The following is a 13,367-nucleotide window of genomic DNA, read 5'->3' as shown; positions in this document are numbered from 1 at the left end:
GATTATGATGGAAAATCTTTTTTGAAAAAACAAAGGCTATCAAACATTAAATTTTCAGATCAGAAATGTTAAGAACACCATAATAAAATCTGAGTTTGTCTTTTTTGAGTTATCTAATGTAAATGAGTATTAACTTATCTCGTAAACCAGATAATAAAAGTAAACCAAGAGAAAAACTCTATTCCCTTTTATTCCGCTTCTTTAAAAACATTTTCAAAATTTAGGGATAGCTATATTTGGTGGAGTTTATATACCTAATAAAAGAATAACAACCCAATTTAATTTCTATTTATAATTTCTATGATTATGCCAGTTCTTTACATTCAGTTAAAATGAAAAACCAACCATAAATAGCTTTGGCATATGAAAGGGAAAAAAATCACAATTTGGACATAATTCTAGCTTTATGCCATCTTTGAATACTATAGGTAGATTAAGGGGTCCAGTTGGGGAAAATTTATAAAATTAAATAATGACAACTTAAACATGGTTATTTTTATTTTTTCTCATCACCAATTTGTAATTCAGACAAACAGAAATTCATACCATCTTGATTCTAAAAGGTGTATATTCATTCATAAAATTTTGCCCACAGTGTGGTGACAGTTCTTTTTTGTACAGGGACAATACTATTGGTGACACACACACACATACACACACACATATATACACACACAGTGCTTCCAAGCGGCTTCCCAACTTAACTTCTCCTTAGTGTGAAAACTACCATTTTATGCAATAAATAAATATATCTTTCCAAAACCTACAGATTTGTATTAATTGATAAATTAGATTTGAAAATCAGGAAATAAATACATGTTAACTACTAACCAGCTGTTCTCTGTTGCCCTTAGTCACCCCAAGGTAGATAGAGAACATCTAAATTTCATACTGATTGGAAGCCAACCAACTTTATCATTGACATAAAGTTAATTTTAAAGCCTTATATTTTTATCAAGGGAGGGAAAGGATGGGAGGTAAAGGGCAGGTATTACTTTTTACTGGGTCTGTAGAATTTATTCATCTATCTTTCTTTATTATTTGAAAGAAGATAAATTAACCTCACCTTAATGAACATTTGGGAAATTCAAGACGAAACCATTTTGATATTGATTAATCAGCAACAAAATTAACTCTGGCTTATCCCTTTGCTCCTGTATCTTTTGAGACCCTGCCATGTAATTAGTCAAGATTTTTGTCTTGAAACAAGAGGCAACTCAGTTTGGAGACTTTAAGGTCAAGTTTATATTTTCTTGAATGAGAGAGTTCCACAAACTCAAACATAAATAAAAAAGTTTGAAAATAGGGAAAGTAGTTGTTGACTCTAATTATCCAGAAGCAAGAAAAAAAAGTTTGTTGCTAAGCCCTCACTTTTGTTTATGGCAAAATGTGCCAATAGCTTGAGTGGTTGAATCATTCATTGGAAACATAAAGGATAACACCTTAGTTTTTTGTTTTTTGTTTTGTTTTGTCTTGTTTTGTTTTTTGGTACATTACAATGAAGAAAGCAAGATACTAAAAGCAGCTTTCTGATTTGGAAGACTAATGTCATCAATATGCTGTTTTTGCTCTTTGCCAGGTTACCAAAATTTATTGCAGCAATTAATGTAAAACATATGTGCTGAAGTACCCACATGAAAAATATAATTGCCCCAACTTAATTTGCTACCTTTCAAAACCATGTTTTAGCTACCTTTTCTCAATGCCTCCACTTAAATAAAGTACAAGTGTTTTTATGAAAGAGAAGATAAATCATTATAATTTATTTTCTCATCGTAAATAATATATAAATTATCTTTTAAATAGGAAAAAGTTTCCACAAGGAATAGAGTCTACTTTTTAGACCATATTCTATTTTCCCCATTACTGACTTCCATGACAATTCCAACAGTTAATTCACACTATGTTTTTATTATATAAAACTCTAAACAATAATATTTGCGTTATATTGATAATTGCCTCACAATCTGTGTATGGAATTCCCGACAAAATCTTTCCAGCATGAGAAAAGGAGCGTTGGGAGTGTCAGGAAGGAAAGACAGAGGTAAGAACATGTGAAGAAAAGGCAACACAGGCATTTTCTCCTATTCCTCTGTCCACATCAAATTTTCTTTACATTATTTTCTTGGTGTGTCCCCCACTCATGCAAATAATCATTAACTTATGAGTGCAAAAAACTATGCTGTTTCTAAGTACACTTTGAAGCACTTTCTTAAAAGTACTCTGAAGCACAATTTTTCGTTCCATTACTCTGGGTATTTCTAAGTTGTTCTTGCAAAGTCACAGGACAAATTAGCTAGTCACTAGGATTAAGATTCAAAAGCTAAGGCTTTTCCTGAAAAGAAGGATGCCTCCCTCCTTCATAGGCATTGGCATACATGAGAAAACATATGAGGTTAAAATCAAAAGACAAAGACAAGAGAGGGCCTGGCTCTGTTACTACTTTATTATAATTTGTTTCCTCAGTTTCCTCAGTTGTAACAATGCAAGGTGTCAACATACCTATTTTAGGGCTGTCTTAATGATTAAATGAGGTCCAGTAAATAGTGAATGATAATGTAGGGGAAAAATTCTTTCTAGCCAGCGGAATTCTGTACAATTATTACCGAAATGTTGGGCATGGCACCAAGGCCATATTTAGTCTCGGAATCCCCTGGATTCAACAATTCTATCTTTTATGAAATATACTAAAGTTCCAACACAACCACGGAAATATCAGCATCAGCATCATCCTACTACTAACCTACCTCGATGGCAGCGCTCCCAGAAACACTTTCTGGCCCATTCCAAGTTTACTCGCCAAATCGGAACAGGGAAAATCCTGTTTTAATAAAACGGTGCCCATCAAATATGGGGCTGTAGGAGAAAACAGTTGTGCACGGGGGTGGGGGGATAGTTCATGGAACATGCCCCTTATCGCTCTCACGAGGGGCCTAACAGGTGGCATGAGTAGGTGGCTTTAAAGAAAACCGGGGGGGGGGGGGGCTCATTTTAGTTTAGCGACTGAAGAACTGAAGGAAAGATGGGCTGGAAGACCGAAAAATAGCAGAGAGGTCGGGTCAGACAGCAGCAAGCACGACAACTGGACATCTCAGGCGCTCCTGTGCTTCCCAACAGAGCACCAGGGGGATACCAGGCGCTTTCCCTACACGGCAGGGAGTTCGTTCTAGAAGCCTGCAGAACTGCATCCCCCTCCTCCACTTGTCAAGTAGTGGCTCCGTGAACTCGTATGGAAAGGAGACCGCGCCACCTCCGGACGCCAAGCTAAGAGGCTGGCTGAGAGTAACGGGGAGGGGGCGACAAAGCTCTCCGGTCACAGTCTCCCGTGAAAGGACGTACCTGGCCCGTCCTAGGCGCTCGCGCTTTCTGGGCGGGCCCGACCGAGCCGAGACCCAGGTGAGGAGAATACAGGTGGTGAGGCGGTCGCCGCCTCTGCGAGCGCCAGCAGCTCCGCGGCAGCAGGCAGAGGGCGCACGTTTACCTCTCGCCCGCCCGGGTCTGCAGCCCGCGCTCGGTTTGGGTAACTTGGCGCCCCGGCGCCGCTCACATCCACCCTCCGCTGGGCTCTGAGCGCCCGGCCCCGCCGCCCGGAGGAAGCCGGCAGCAGCGCGGGCTCCCCATGCGCCCGCCGCCCGCCCGGCATGCCGGAGGCCGGGGCCAGTTGAGTGCCTTGGCGGCCGCCAGGCGCCAAGGCACTCGTGCACAAAGAGCCACCCGCCTCCCGGAGGGCAGGGGCTGGGGCTGGGGCTGGGGGATGCGGATCCGGAGTGGAGTTTTTATGATTTGATCTTTAAGCCAATGCAGAGAGAAGAAGTAATGAATTCTTGGGAGACCCCGTTTTCCCTCCGCACCAGTGAGCCTGTTTCTGCCGACGAAATAGTTTGCAATTTAGATGCCCTGGTGGTGGGTGTGGTGGGTTGCTCATCTCTCAGCTGCCACATTGCTGTCACTACCCGCGAAGCCCTGCTTCCTCCTAAAATTTCTCAGAGCACACGTCTGAAGTGTAATCAATACTGTATCATCAAATATGGGAGGCGTAGCGCGAAGAAAAAGAAACGCCGTCATCCCTTTCTGTGGCCACCCCAGTCCCCATGGCTGAGATTATTCACAACAGTTTGTTTGTACAGTGCTGCCACTTGTTTTCCCCCTCCTTTCTCGCCTATTATTCTGACTTCACCATGTTGGTTTGGATTATGTGGATTTTCACCCTTTGCTTTGACTGGAACAGCAGGACATGGTTTAGAAAATGAACGGAGGGAGGGGGCTGCACACTCAGGGCTTCCAGTTTAATAACATCACTCCAAGTTGGAGGCTTTATTTGCTGAACTGGTTTTGATTCCATCCACCCTCCGCATGCATTTGCCCAGGCATCCAAAGGGGGAAGCATTCTTTGGCGTACACTCTTAAAACTTTCCTGGATAAAATATTTTCTTCTGGGGAAATCAAAAGTTGTATAAACTTTAGAGAAGAAACAACGCAACCACCCCCTTTTTTTTCAGTGTGCAGGTTTTTAGGGTTTTAATAAAAATTGATTAGCCAGATGTTTTAAGTGATAAATATTTTCTTTTTAAGCAAAATATTTATATATTAACCTTGGTTTCAGAATCTTTGCACGTCTCTACTTCTCCATCTTTTTAGTCAACTTTTTATTTTCTTTTCACTTTCAAAGACCTTGTTTTCCTTTGTAATTGACCACCCTTTTTTATTTCAGAGAAAGCTGGTAGGAGGCAAACTAAAACTTGCTGACTTTCAGACTTTTCCAGGAGAAAACCTCCTGCCAGATTTCAAGAACTACCTGATACTAGGCAGCTTGTAACACAGACCCAGAAAGTAAAATTAAGGGGAGCAGTGCTCCCACACCCTGATTCCCACCAGGAGTGTCTTCCTATTTGAATTTGTGGCTTGGAATCCTTTGTATTTTATAAAAGTCACAACATTTATTTTTACAGTCATTAGGAAAGAATTTTCTAAGTTTTTCAAATTTCTGAGAACCAAATTTCAAGTCCTACTTTTTGGTATACCTGGATGAATAATATAATGAATGTTTCACACCACCAGTCATCCCTTTATTTGAACAATCTGTGGAAAGCCACTTGTCCACTTTCTAAGAGCCCTGCATTGACCCTCCCTGGTGATAAAATCCAGATCTCTGAAAACAGAACCCAAAAGGGGACACCTGCATCTGTTTTTCTAACTCTTTTATCAAACAGGAATTAAAAGAACAAGGCTTATTAAATGTTTTAAAGGAAAATTGTGTATCTTAGAAAATAAAGTTGAGGATCTTGACAGAAAATGATTTGCAAATTTAGTGTTCTTCCAAGATACATATTTCCCCTTACATCTACTATTTATGCCAAACAAAATCATTGGGAATGACTACAATCAAAGGTAACCCACATCACAGATTTCTTAGTAAGTAAATGTCTGTAAAAACTTATCGAGTTTTGATGATTTGTGGAAAGTTTTATTAATATTTTCTTGAGGATTTTATGACTTGGAAAATGTAACTCTCAAGAACAGTCCTTGCTCTTTCCATTTGCGTTTAAGTTAGTAAATCAAATATACTGGGGAAATATGTTTTGCCTTTAAAAATCCTTTGCATATGTAACTGATTATTTGATATTTAAAAATTGCATATATTTTATTTCAGAAAAATTCCAAAGCTTCAGAAACAATTTTAACATTTAGGGTACTTTATAAAGAAAGGTACTGTGAGAAGCTAATAGAAGTGAGGGTGTTAAAAAACACACCGAAATTTGAATATTGACATGTGGATAATTTTTAAACACGATAAAGAATTTTACTAAATCAAAAAAAAATAAGAATTTTACTAAATCTTTTCTTTAACGATAATAAGTTTCTTAAGATCAAGGTAAAACTACTAAATTGTTTATATGAGCAAGGCGCAAACCATAATTATATTCAATTAATTAAGAAACTTCACATGAAATTTCCTAAACTCACTAAACAGTGTTTAAAAAAATGCCTTCAAGTTCTGATTGTTTATAATATTTTGTTTAAAATTTGTACATTAATTTTAAGTGCTTTTCATTTTTGTTCCCAATTTCTAGCATTTCATGGAAAAGACAACTTTATATAAAATGCAGCCATGATGTAACACGTGGCAATGGTGTTTTATTATATGTAGTTTCCCTTTTATAGTTCCAGTTGTTTCTGAGTTATAAATATATCCAATTGACCTTAAATCTTAAAATAGGCAGAAAAGTGATACCAACTAGAGTACCAGTAATAAAAAAGTATAAAATTGAAAATTTGATAGCTCGTTTGTATTTATAAATCTATTGTTATTTCTAGAATACTTATTATTTAAAAGAATTTTTAATTGCTCATTTATGACAAGGACTAGAATGGTGTAATGGCTGAAACATAAGAGTAAGGAGAATGGATATTTTTCCCACTTGAATTATTATTATCAATATTAGTCATTGAGAAAATATAGATTCAGAATGAATTAATTTCGTGATAGATTTTGAGAGGTTACAAGAAGTTTCTTTCCGGCACAATCAAAATATTATCATAGCAATTCAGGTTGTCAGTAAAAGCTTAAACAAATTTGCTGATAATCCTGTTAATGACCTAGGTCAAGTGTTAACTGTTGTGGGTTATAAAATAGTGAAATTAAGGTTTCTCCTACCTCCAGGCAAATAGCATAGTTATAACTATTGGGGGTTGGGAGGAGCTATTAGGGGAGCTATTAAATTACAAAAATGTATAATGCATTCAATTATTTAGTCTAGCATGATGAAATGCTATTAAAAGCAAATGTAAAACCTCTCCAAAAAAAAAAAACCTATAAAGATATGACAGCTTAGTCTCCATAAATATTTCAATCACAATGTATTATTATTTGAGGATAAGTGTTTATATATGAAAAGAGATGCCAATTTATAGTAATTTTTAAAAAGGGAGTAATCCATTGTTTAAATGCTTGTCTCCAACATTTGCTTAATAGTCAAAGGGAAGTATAGTGTTCATTTGCAAATTTTACTTTTAAGCTTTGAACAGTCACATAGTCACCTCGTAAAATACATTTCGTAGATACAGTGTCCCAGCCACTCCAATAAAAGTCTCCCAAAATAAGTAGTATATAAATATGCAGATTTAATTTTATTTACTTTTATTTTGAAAAATGATTTCCATTGTAAAGAACTCTATGGGTAAATGTTAATCTAATTTACAAATGCTTTTGGATAGAAAAATGATTCAGTGCTTATGTACTAATGAATAAGCAGTTCATTCTGCCTCACGCTCCTTCAAATGTAGAAACGTATTAAAAGAGAGTAACTTATCTATTGCTAAAGGGATTGATACTTCACTTTATAGCAAGTTTTTACCTCTTTGCAAAGTTATTTTTCTTTACCATTATTATCATCCATTTGGGATCAGAACAGGGAGCAAATCTTCTTAAATAACACGTAGTGTAGCAATCCTATTTTGCCATGAGTAGTTGATTTCCTATTGGAAGTCTTTTATTGGTGTGTCATGTAAACAGAGACCTGATAAGATTTTAACAAAGTTCCATGCAGCTTTAGTAAAGTTTCTGTTTAAGTAGATAGGCCAATTGTTAGTTTAAGCAATCATTGAAATTATGAATAATCTATTATCGTTGAGGAGGCCAGTGATAGAAAGTATCACCTGGAATCATTTTCTTGAAAGCATATTAGAAAGTTATTTGTAACTATATTAATAAGAGGAAAGTTCAGATGAAATTTTTTCTAAGTTTTTTTTTAACTTTTTAATCATAGGCCCATGGCATTTTAATAGATATTTGACTATCAAATCTCAAATTAAAAAAACAAATCACACAAGGGAAAGCAATTACCTCAATAGTTTGGTTTTGTTCCCTTTTAATTCTATCATGCCTAACTTCATAATAGATTATGAAATAAATTCTAATTAATTTTACTAGTAGATTTCTAGTAAATTTTCTTTGGTGTGGAAATACAATTTTTAGCATAGTATTTTAAAAGCAACCTAGTATTTTATATCTCAGTTCTCAAAATTTATATCAGAAAGCTATATTAATCAGATTCATTTTATCATTATTACTTCCACCCAATATATGAATTTTCAGAAGCATTTTGCTTTCTATTCAAATGACATTGTTAGAAGAATTTCATGGAAGTCTTGGCACATACTCGGATTTTTCACTTTTCAAGTTGTTCAACTTAACTTTTAAGACCTAAGCTATTGCATTAATATTTAAAATTTCACTCAAATATTACTCAAGTTAAATCATTCATTTTAATTTTGATCCAAAGCTTCCCTTCATGACCTCAGGAAGGAAAGGAAACACTACCCATAGGACATGATCTGGAGAGAATAATCCCATGAACAATGAATAAACTTTTATCCAAGCAAATTAAATGTAATTGTGTCAGTTTTCTGCATATATTTCCCTTTCTATATATATCCCTGCCTGCATAATAATATATACATTATATACTGAAACATACACAAGGTGTGGCTTAAAAGAAATTTACATTTGATTATTCCTGTTTCATTAAATTAATATTCAGTAATTTTATGTAACCATGAATAAGTTTCAAGGGTATTTTTTTTCTCTTGCAGTTTACTGAAAGGTTATGTTTTCCACAAAAATACTGACTCTCTCAGCTCTATCCCTGTGCATTATTAATTCAGTAAAATCCATTATCTAAATAGTTTATAAATATTCCATCTGGAGAAATACAATTTATCATAGCAATACGGGAATAACATTTCTAGACTTCTAATTATTGTCAATTCTTTAATATCTTCAAAAAATAAGATTAAACAAACACTGATTTTTGCTTACTGATATGTTACTCATTATACAAATGATTACTCTTGCCTTTCATTCAATGAAAAATGACTGACCATTACTTTCAAATAAAGATTTTAATTTGATTTGTACAAAAAAAGTCACTTATAGGTGATCAGATGATTTTGTTGATCCTTATATTTTAGAATTTCCACTTTCCCAGTTAAAAAAAGACACAGAAAAACTTAATGAAATCTGCCAAATTGATAAAGGCAGTCACTAAGGAAAGAACAAAATTAAACTGCTCTATTAGCGGTGAAAGTAGGTCACCAAATATGAGAGGCAGTTTTTAGATTTAATTAAAAAGTTTCTAAATATTTTGAGTATTTACTTGTCTTTTTAAAATAATGCATAAAATATACAACAGTATTGGCTTGCCAATATATTTTTAGTGACAAAATACATAATGAAGCATTTTCACATCTTGCTCAGTGTTGCTAAATTGCAAAATAAATTGCTAAATGTTATTGTCATAAGTTCAAAATGATTAAGAGGAAATCAAAGTTGTAAGTGTTGCTTTAAAACAATCAATTATTTAGAGAACTTTGTCTTAAGAGTTAGTGATTGTATTCAGAAATCATTAGGAATAGATCACAAAAGGTATACATGAAAAAAGCCATGTATCCATCAAATACACAATCTTATAGGAAACATTAGTGTCCTCAATTTTACATTTGCATTTTAATCCATTGAAAAGGGATGAATGCCCATTAGGAGGAAAATAAATAACCCAACATCAGGAAATGCCATTTGCTGCATATGGACATTCTTTCTTAATTTGTTATTCAGTTATTTACTATACCTACCCAGGAGCTTTTCACTTTCCATCAAATACATTCCCTTACTCGTATATAAACTCTTAAACAAAGAGAATCCAACCTAAGCTTATTGTAATTCTTACAAATATCACTTATGTTAATGTGGCATATGCTGCTCATTAGAACCTGTACCATAGAGCAAACCATCGCCTGGCAGGATACACATCACTTTAATACAGCAGTTGCAATATAAACACACACACACACACACACACACACACACACACACACACCCCATCAGCTTCAACAAACTCTGATTTCCCTTTAGTCCATTCATAAATGCCATGATCCTAAGTAGGAGCAACCTGTCATTACCTTTAAACATACTAAAGAACCTAGCAAGGAGGATTTAATTTTCTTTTAAACTTCTTAGAGTACTACATGGTCATAATTAGAAATAAAATACTGCCATGGCTATTCGGCAATTAACATCGTGGGTTGTAAAACTGGAGGATTTTTCTTTTTCTTTTCTTTCTTTCTTTCTTTCTTTCTTTCTTTCTTTCTTTCTTTCTTTCTTTCTTTCTTTCTTTTTTTCTGCTTAGAATTGGCAAACAAGGTAATTGCTTGAATTGGTATCAGATTAAAAACACATTTTAGGTTTAGGCAATCCAAAATTCTCAAGTCTTTTAGAAGACAGCAGAAAATAAAAGCACATCTGTAGTTTACTCTCAGAGGAAACTGCTTTATTCTGAGGCACCTTAACGACCTGAAAATGTTCCGGGAGAACGTGCTTTGAAGAGCGTTAGCCCTGCGGAGCAGGGCAGTTTGCTGTACCTGGCTTACCTTCATTGGAAGGTTGGAGAATCAGTTCCCCGAAGCAGTTGAGAAGGGAGCTGCTGAGAAGGAGGAGGATGGAGAGGTGACAATCCATGTTGCTGGTGCAGAGGGCAGTGAGAGGAGCATATCTCCATGAAGCATGCCACTGATGTGAGGGGGAGCGCTCTGATTGCTGGAGAAGTTACCATGCTCCGCTCGCAGGCTGATGTCAAGTTTGACACTGGAGATAAGGAGGAGTCTGGCTGCCTTTCCTCGAACCTCGCTCAGGGACTTCCCTGGGTCCTAGTGCCGTCGGAAGTGAGCGCTGCAGAGGAAGGAACAGCACGGGAAGACTTGGAGACTCAGACTGCTCTGAAACAGAGAGCTGGGGAGCAAGGCGTGGGATTGGGGGGGGGTGCGCCGCCAATAGGCAGGAAATCCAGAAGTCGTGATGGGGCAGTGGTAGAGAGCAGTGGAAGGGAGGGAAAAACACCCGCTCTTTATTTTCATTGAAAAGCAGCTATTTTATTGTTTGCTATACATGCTCTGTAGGTTAATTCCCTGAAGAAACCAGAAACCCTGATAGGAGTGTCATATGGTAATGTGAGTGGAAAAGAAAGTGAAATGCCAGAAGATGTTTGTATTATAAGAACAGGAGCCTTTCGTTAAAAAAAAAAAAAAAAATCAAAGATGATTGTATAATTCAAAGGAAAATTAGGATTATTCCTTTACTACATTCAATGAAATCATAACTCTTATGAGTCCTTTGTGGTGCAGAAGGACACTAACACAAACCCCAGATTAGAAAGTCTTTTCAGTTCTGTACCAAATGGTAGCGGGGCTTTCAAATAGATTTGGCACAGGGATTTCAGTGTACATTTAGTGTACTTTAGTTTTCCAAACCAGGAGTAACCTTCACCATGCTAAAGAAGTGAACAAACCCAGCCCCAGGAATAGCTGCTAGTCAGCATTCACTTTTTTTCTGTGCTGTGGGTATAATACAAATCAAACCTGAAGTTCTTGACAACACATCACTATCCCTCTCTCTCACCATCTATGTTAAGATCTCTGGGTTCTATGAGATAAACATGGCATAATTCACAGCTTGGCATTCAGCTTTTCAGCCACTTCCAATCTGATAATAGTTGGATACTGTTCTTCTTTAACATTCCAAATCCAATGGCTAAATAAAATGTCCTAGCACTTTCTCACTTTACACCATGCCTAGAAATGATTTCTCTTATTTCCAGTTCCCTTGTTGGACAATATAATTGCAATCTATTTCAGCTGAATAATTTTGTGATTTATATTTTGAGAACTATCTTCACTTATCTTTAAAATATCCCCCAGAAATTGATTACTCAAATATCCTCCTGCTTACCTATCTTTTCCTATTCTAAACAGAAAACAAGACTTGCGTTCCTTGCACAACTCCAGAAAGTTAAGATAGGTTGACAACTTTAAAATCAGTGATCAATTTTAGAGCACTAAGTTGTGGAATCTAAATAAGGGTTTGAAAAGGCCTTGCTAATAACATATTCATTTCACAAACACTATGCTTTTAATGAGAGAACACAATTTTCACATGAATTGAAGTTAAGGGCTTCTGAGACTAGCTTGTTGGCTGGGGTTGGGGGTTGGGAGGTGGGGTAGAGGAAATGAGAGGAAGAGTGGCCCTGCTCACTTTCTATGTATGCCTTGTTACTTTGTATCTCTAACTTCTTCCCACATTATGTCACCGGAGGCTGTATAACCGTCTTCAAGTGCCAAGTCTGTCAGAATTGAAAATAATGACAGATACTGAACAGAGGACTCAGATAATGGTGACTCTGGCATTTTTTTAAAGTTGCAACACAACTTTAGTCTTTCCATAAGGCACAGTTCCATTGTTCTAGGGTTAGATAAAATTTTTCTGAAACTTGAAAGAAAATAAAGTCTTATTTGGAGTGACAATTTATAAACATTTTGGAAAAATATGCCAATGTGCTGATATCTGCATACATTGGCTTCTCCTCACACTACTTCTCTCCTCACAATTAACTGCTGTCACTGGGGAAAGAGGCACTCATGTTTGAAGGAAACTACAATAGTGTGAAAATGGGTAAGAAGCAATTGTTGGCCTGGGAATATAATATAAACAATATAAGATCTCTCAATTATAGACTGTCTAAGCCAAGAGACATCAAACAATAAGTAAAGAGTTTCCACAATCTGAAATACTTATCAAAAGTGCATATCTCTTCTTCCCACCACAGATTTACTTAACTAAACTTCTGAGGTTGGGACCCAGGCACCTGCAATTTGATGAGCTCCTCAAGTGATCCTGTGGTGATCCCAAAATTTGAGAACAACTGCTGAGTGTGAAAATCAGAAACAGAATGGTGAGATTTGAGGCAATTTTAAAAGTTAAAGTAATATGGAGCTGAACTACAATCTAGCAAAAAGAAGGAAAATACAAGATGAAATTAAAATACATGTGCGAAGTGAAACAAACACTATTCCCCAAAGAAAATCTGGATTTGGGGTTTGAGGAAGAGGGAGATGCCTGACATCTGCAATATTTAGTTCACCTAATATTTCAGTTTAATAGAATGTGAGTGTCTAACATGTACCTGCCCATGTGCTAGACACTGAAGGTAAAAACATGAAGAAGACCTTGTCTTTGTCCTTTAAAATAATTTAGGATCACATTATGGCAAGTGTTAGATAGAGGTAGAGTATTTTATAATATGGGGTGGGGGTGGGAGTAATTCTAGTTAGGGGTTAAAGGATATTCCTATAAAGGAATAGATGCCAATTGAGTGACACAAGGAAATATTTGTTTTAAAGAGAAGAGTTCTGAGAAGAGAGAATATATTTGAAAAGCACCCTTTCTGGAAGAAATGACAAATACCTGTATTACGGGAGCATAGATTTTGAGGTGAGGTGAGAGGGTATGAAAAAGAGGAGACAGAAGGGATAGGAAAGAG

The 13,367-nt window shown here is 36.2% G+C and overlaps 1 protein-coding gene across 1 annotated transcript in view; it reads right to left on the bottom strand.

Annotated features, from left to right (window-relative positions):
• The window catches only part of EPHA3 (EPH receptor A3), a 364,933-nt gene extending 354,420 nt beyond the window's left edge, over nt 1-10,513 (bottom strand). The window contains exon 1 of the mRNA XM_028115620.2: nt 10,426-10,513. Within this exon, the coding sequence (XP_027971421.1) occupies nt 10,426-10,513 (88 nt within the window). The remainder of the gene's footprint in view (nt 1-10,425) is intronic.
• Between the last annotated feature and the right edge of the window lie 2,854 nt (nt 10,514-13,367).

Source organism: Eumetopias jubatus, unplaced genomic scaffold (assembly GCF_037043125.1).
Source record: "Eumetopias jubatus isolate StellerSeaLion01/CBP00866 unplaced genomic scaffold, mEumJub1_p1.0 scaffold_1, whole genome shotgun sequence".
NCBI classification, from domain to species: Eukaryota; Metazoa; Chordata; class Mammalia; order Carnivora; family Otariidae; genus Eumetopias; species Eumetopias jubatus.
The sequence above is the reverse complement of the archived record's forward strand: the minus strand, read 5'-3'. Positions and strand labels throughout refer to the sequence as shown.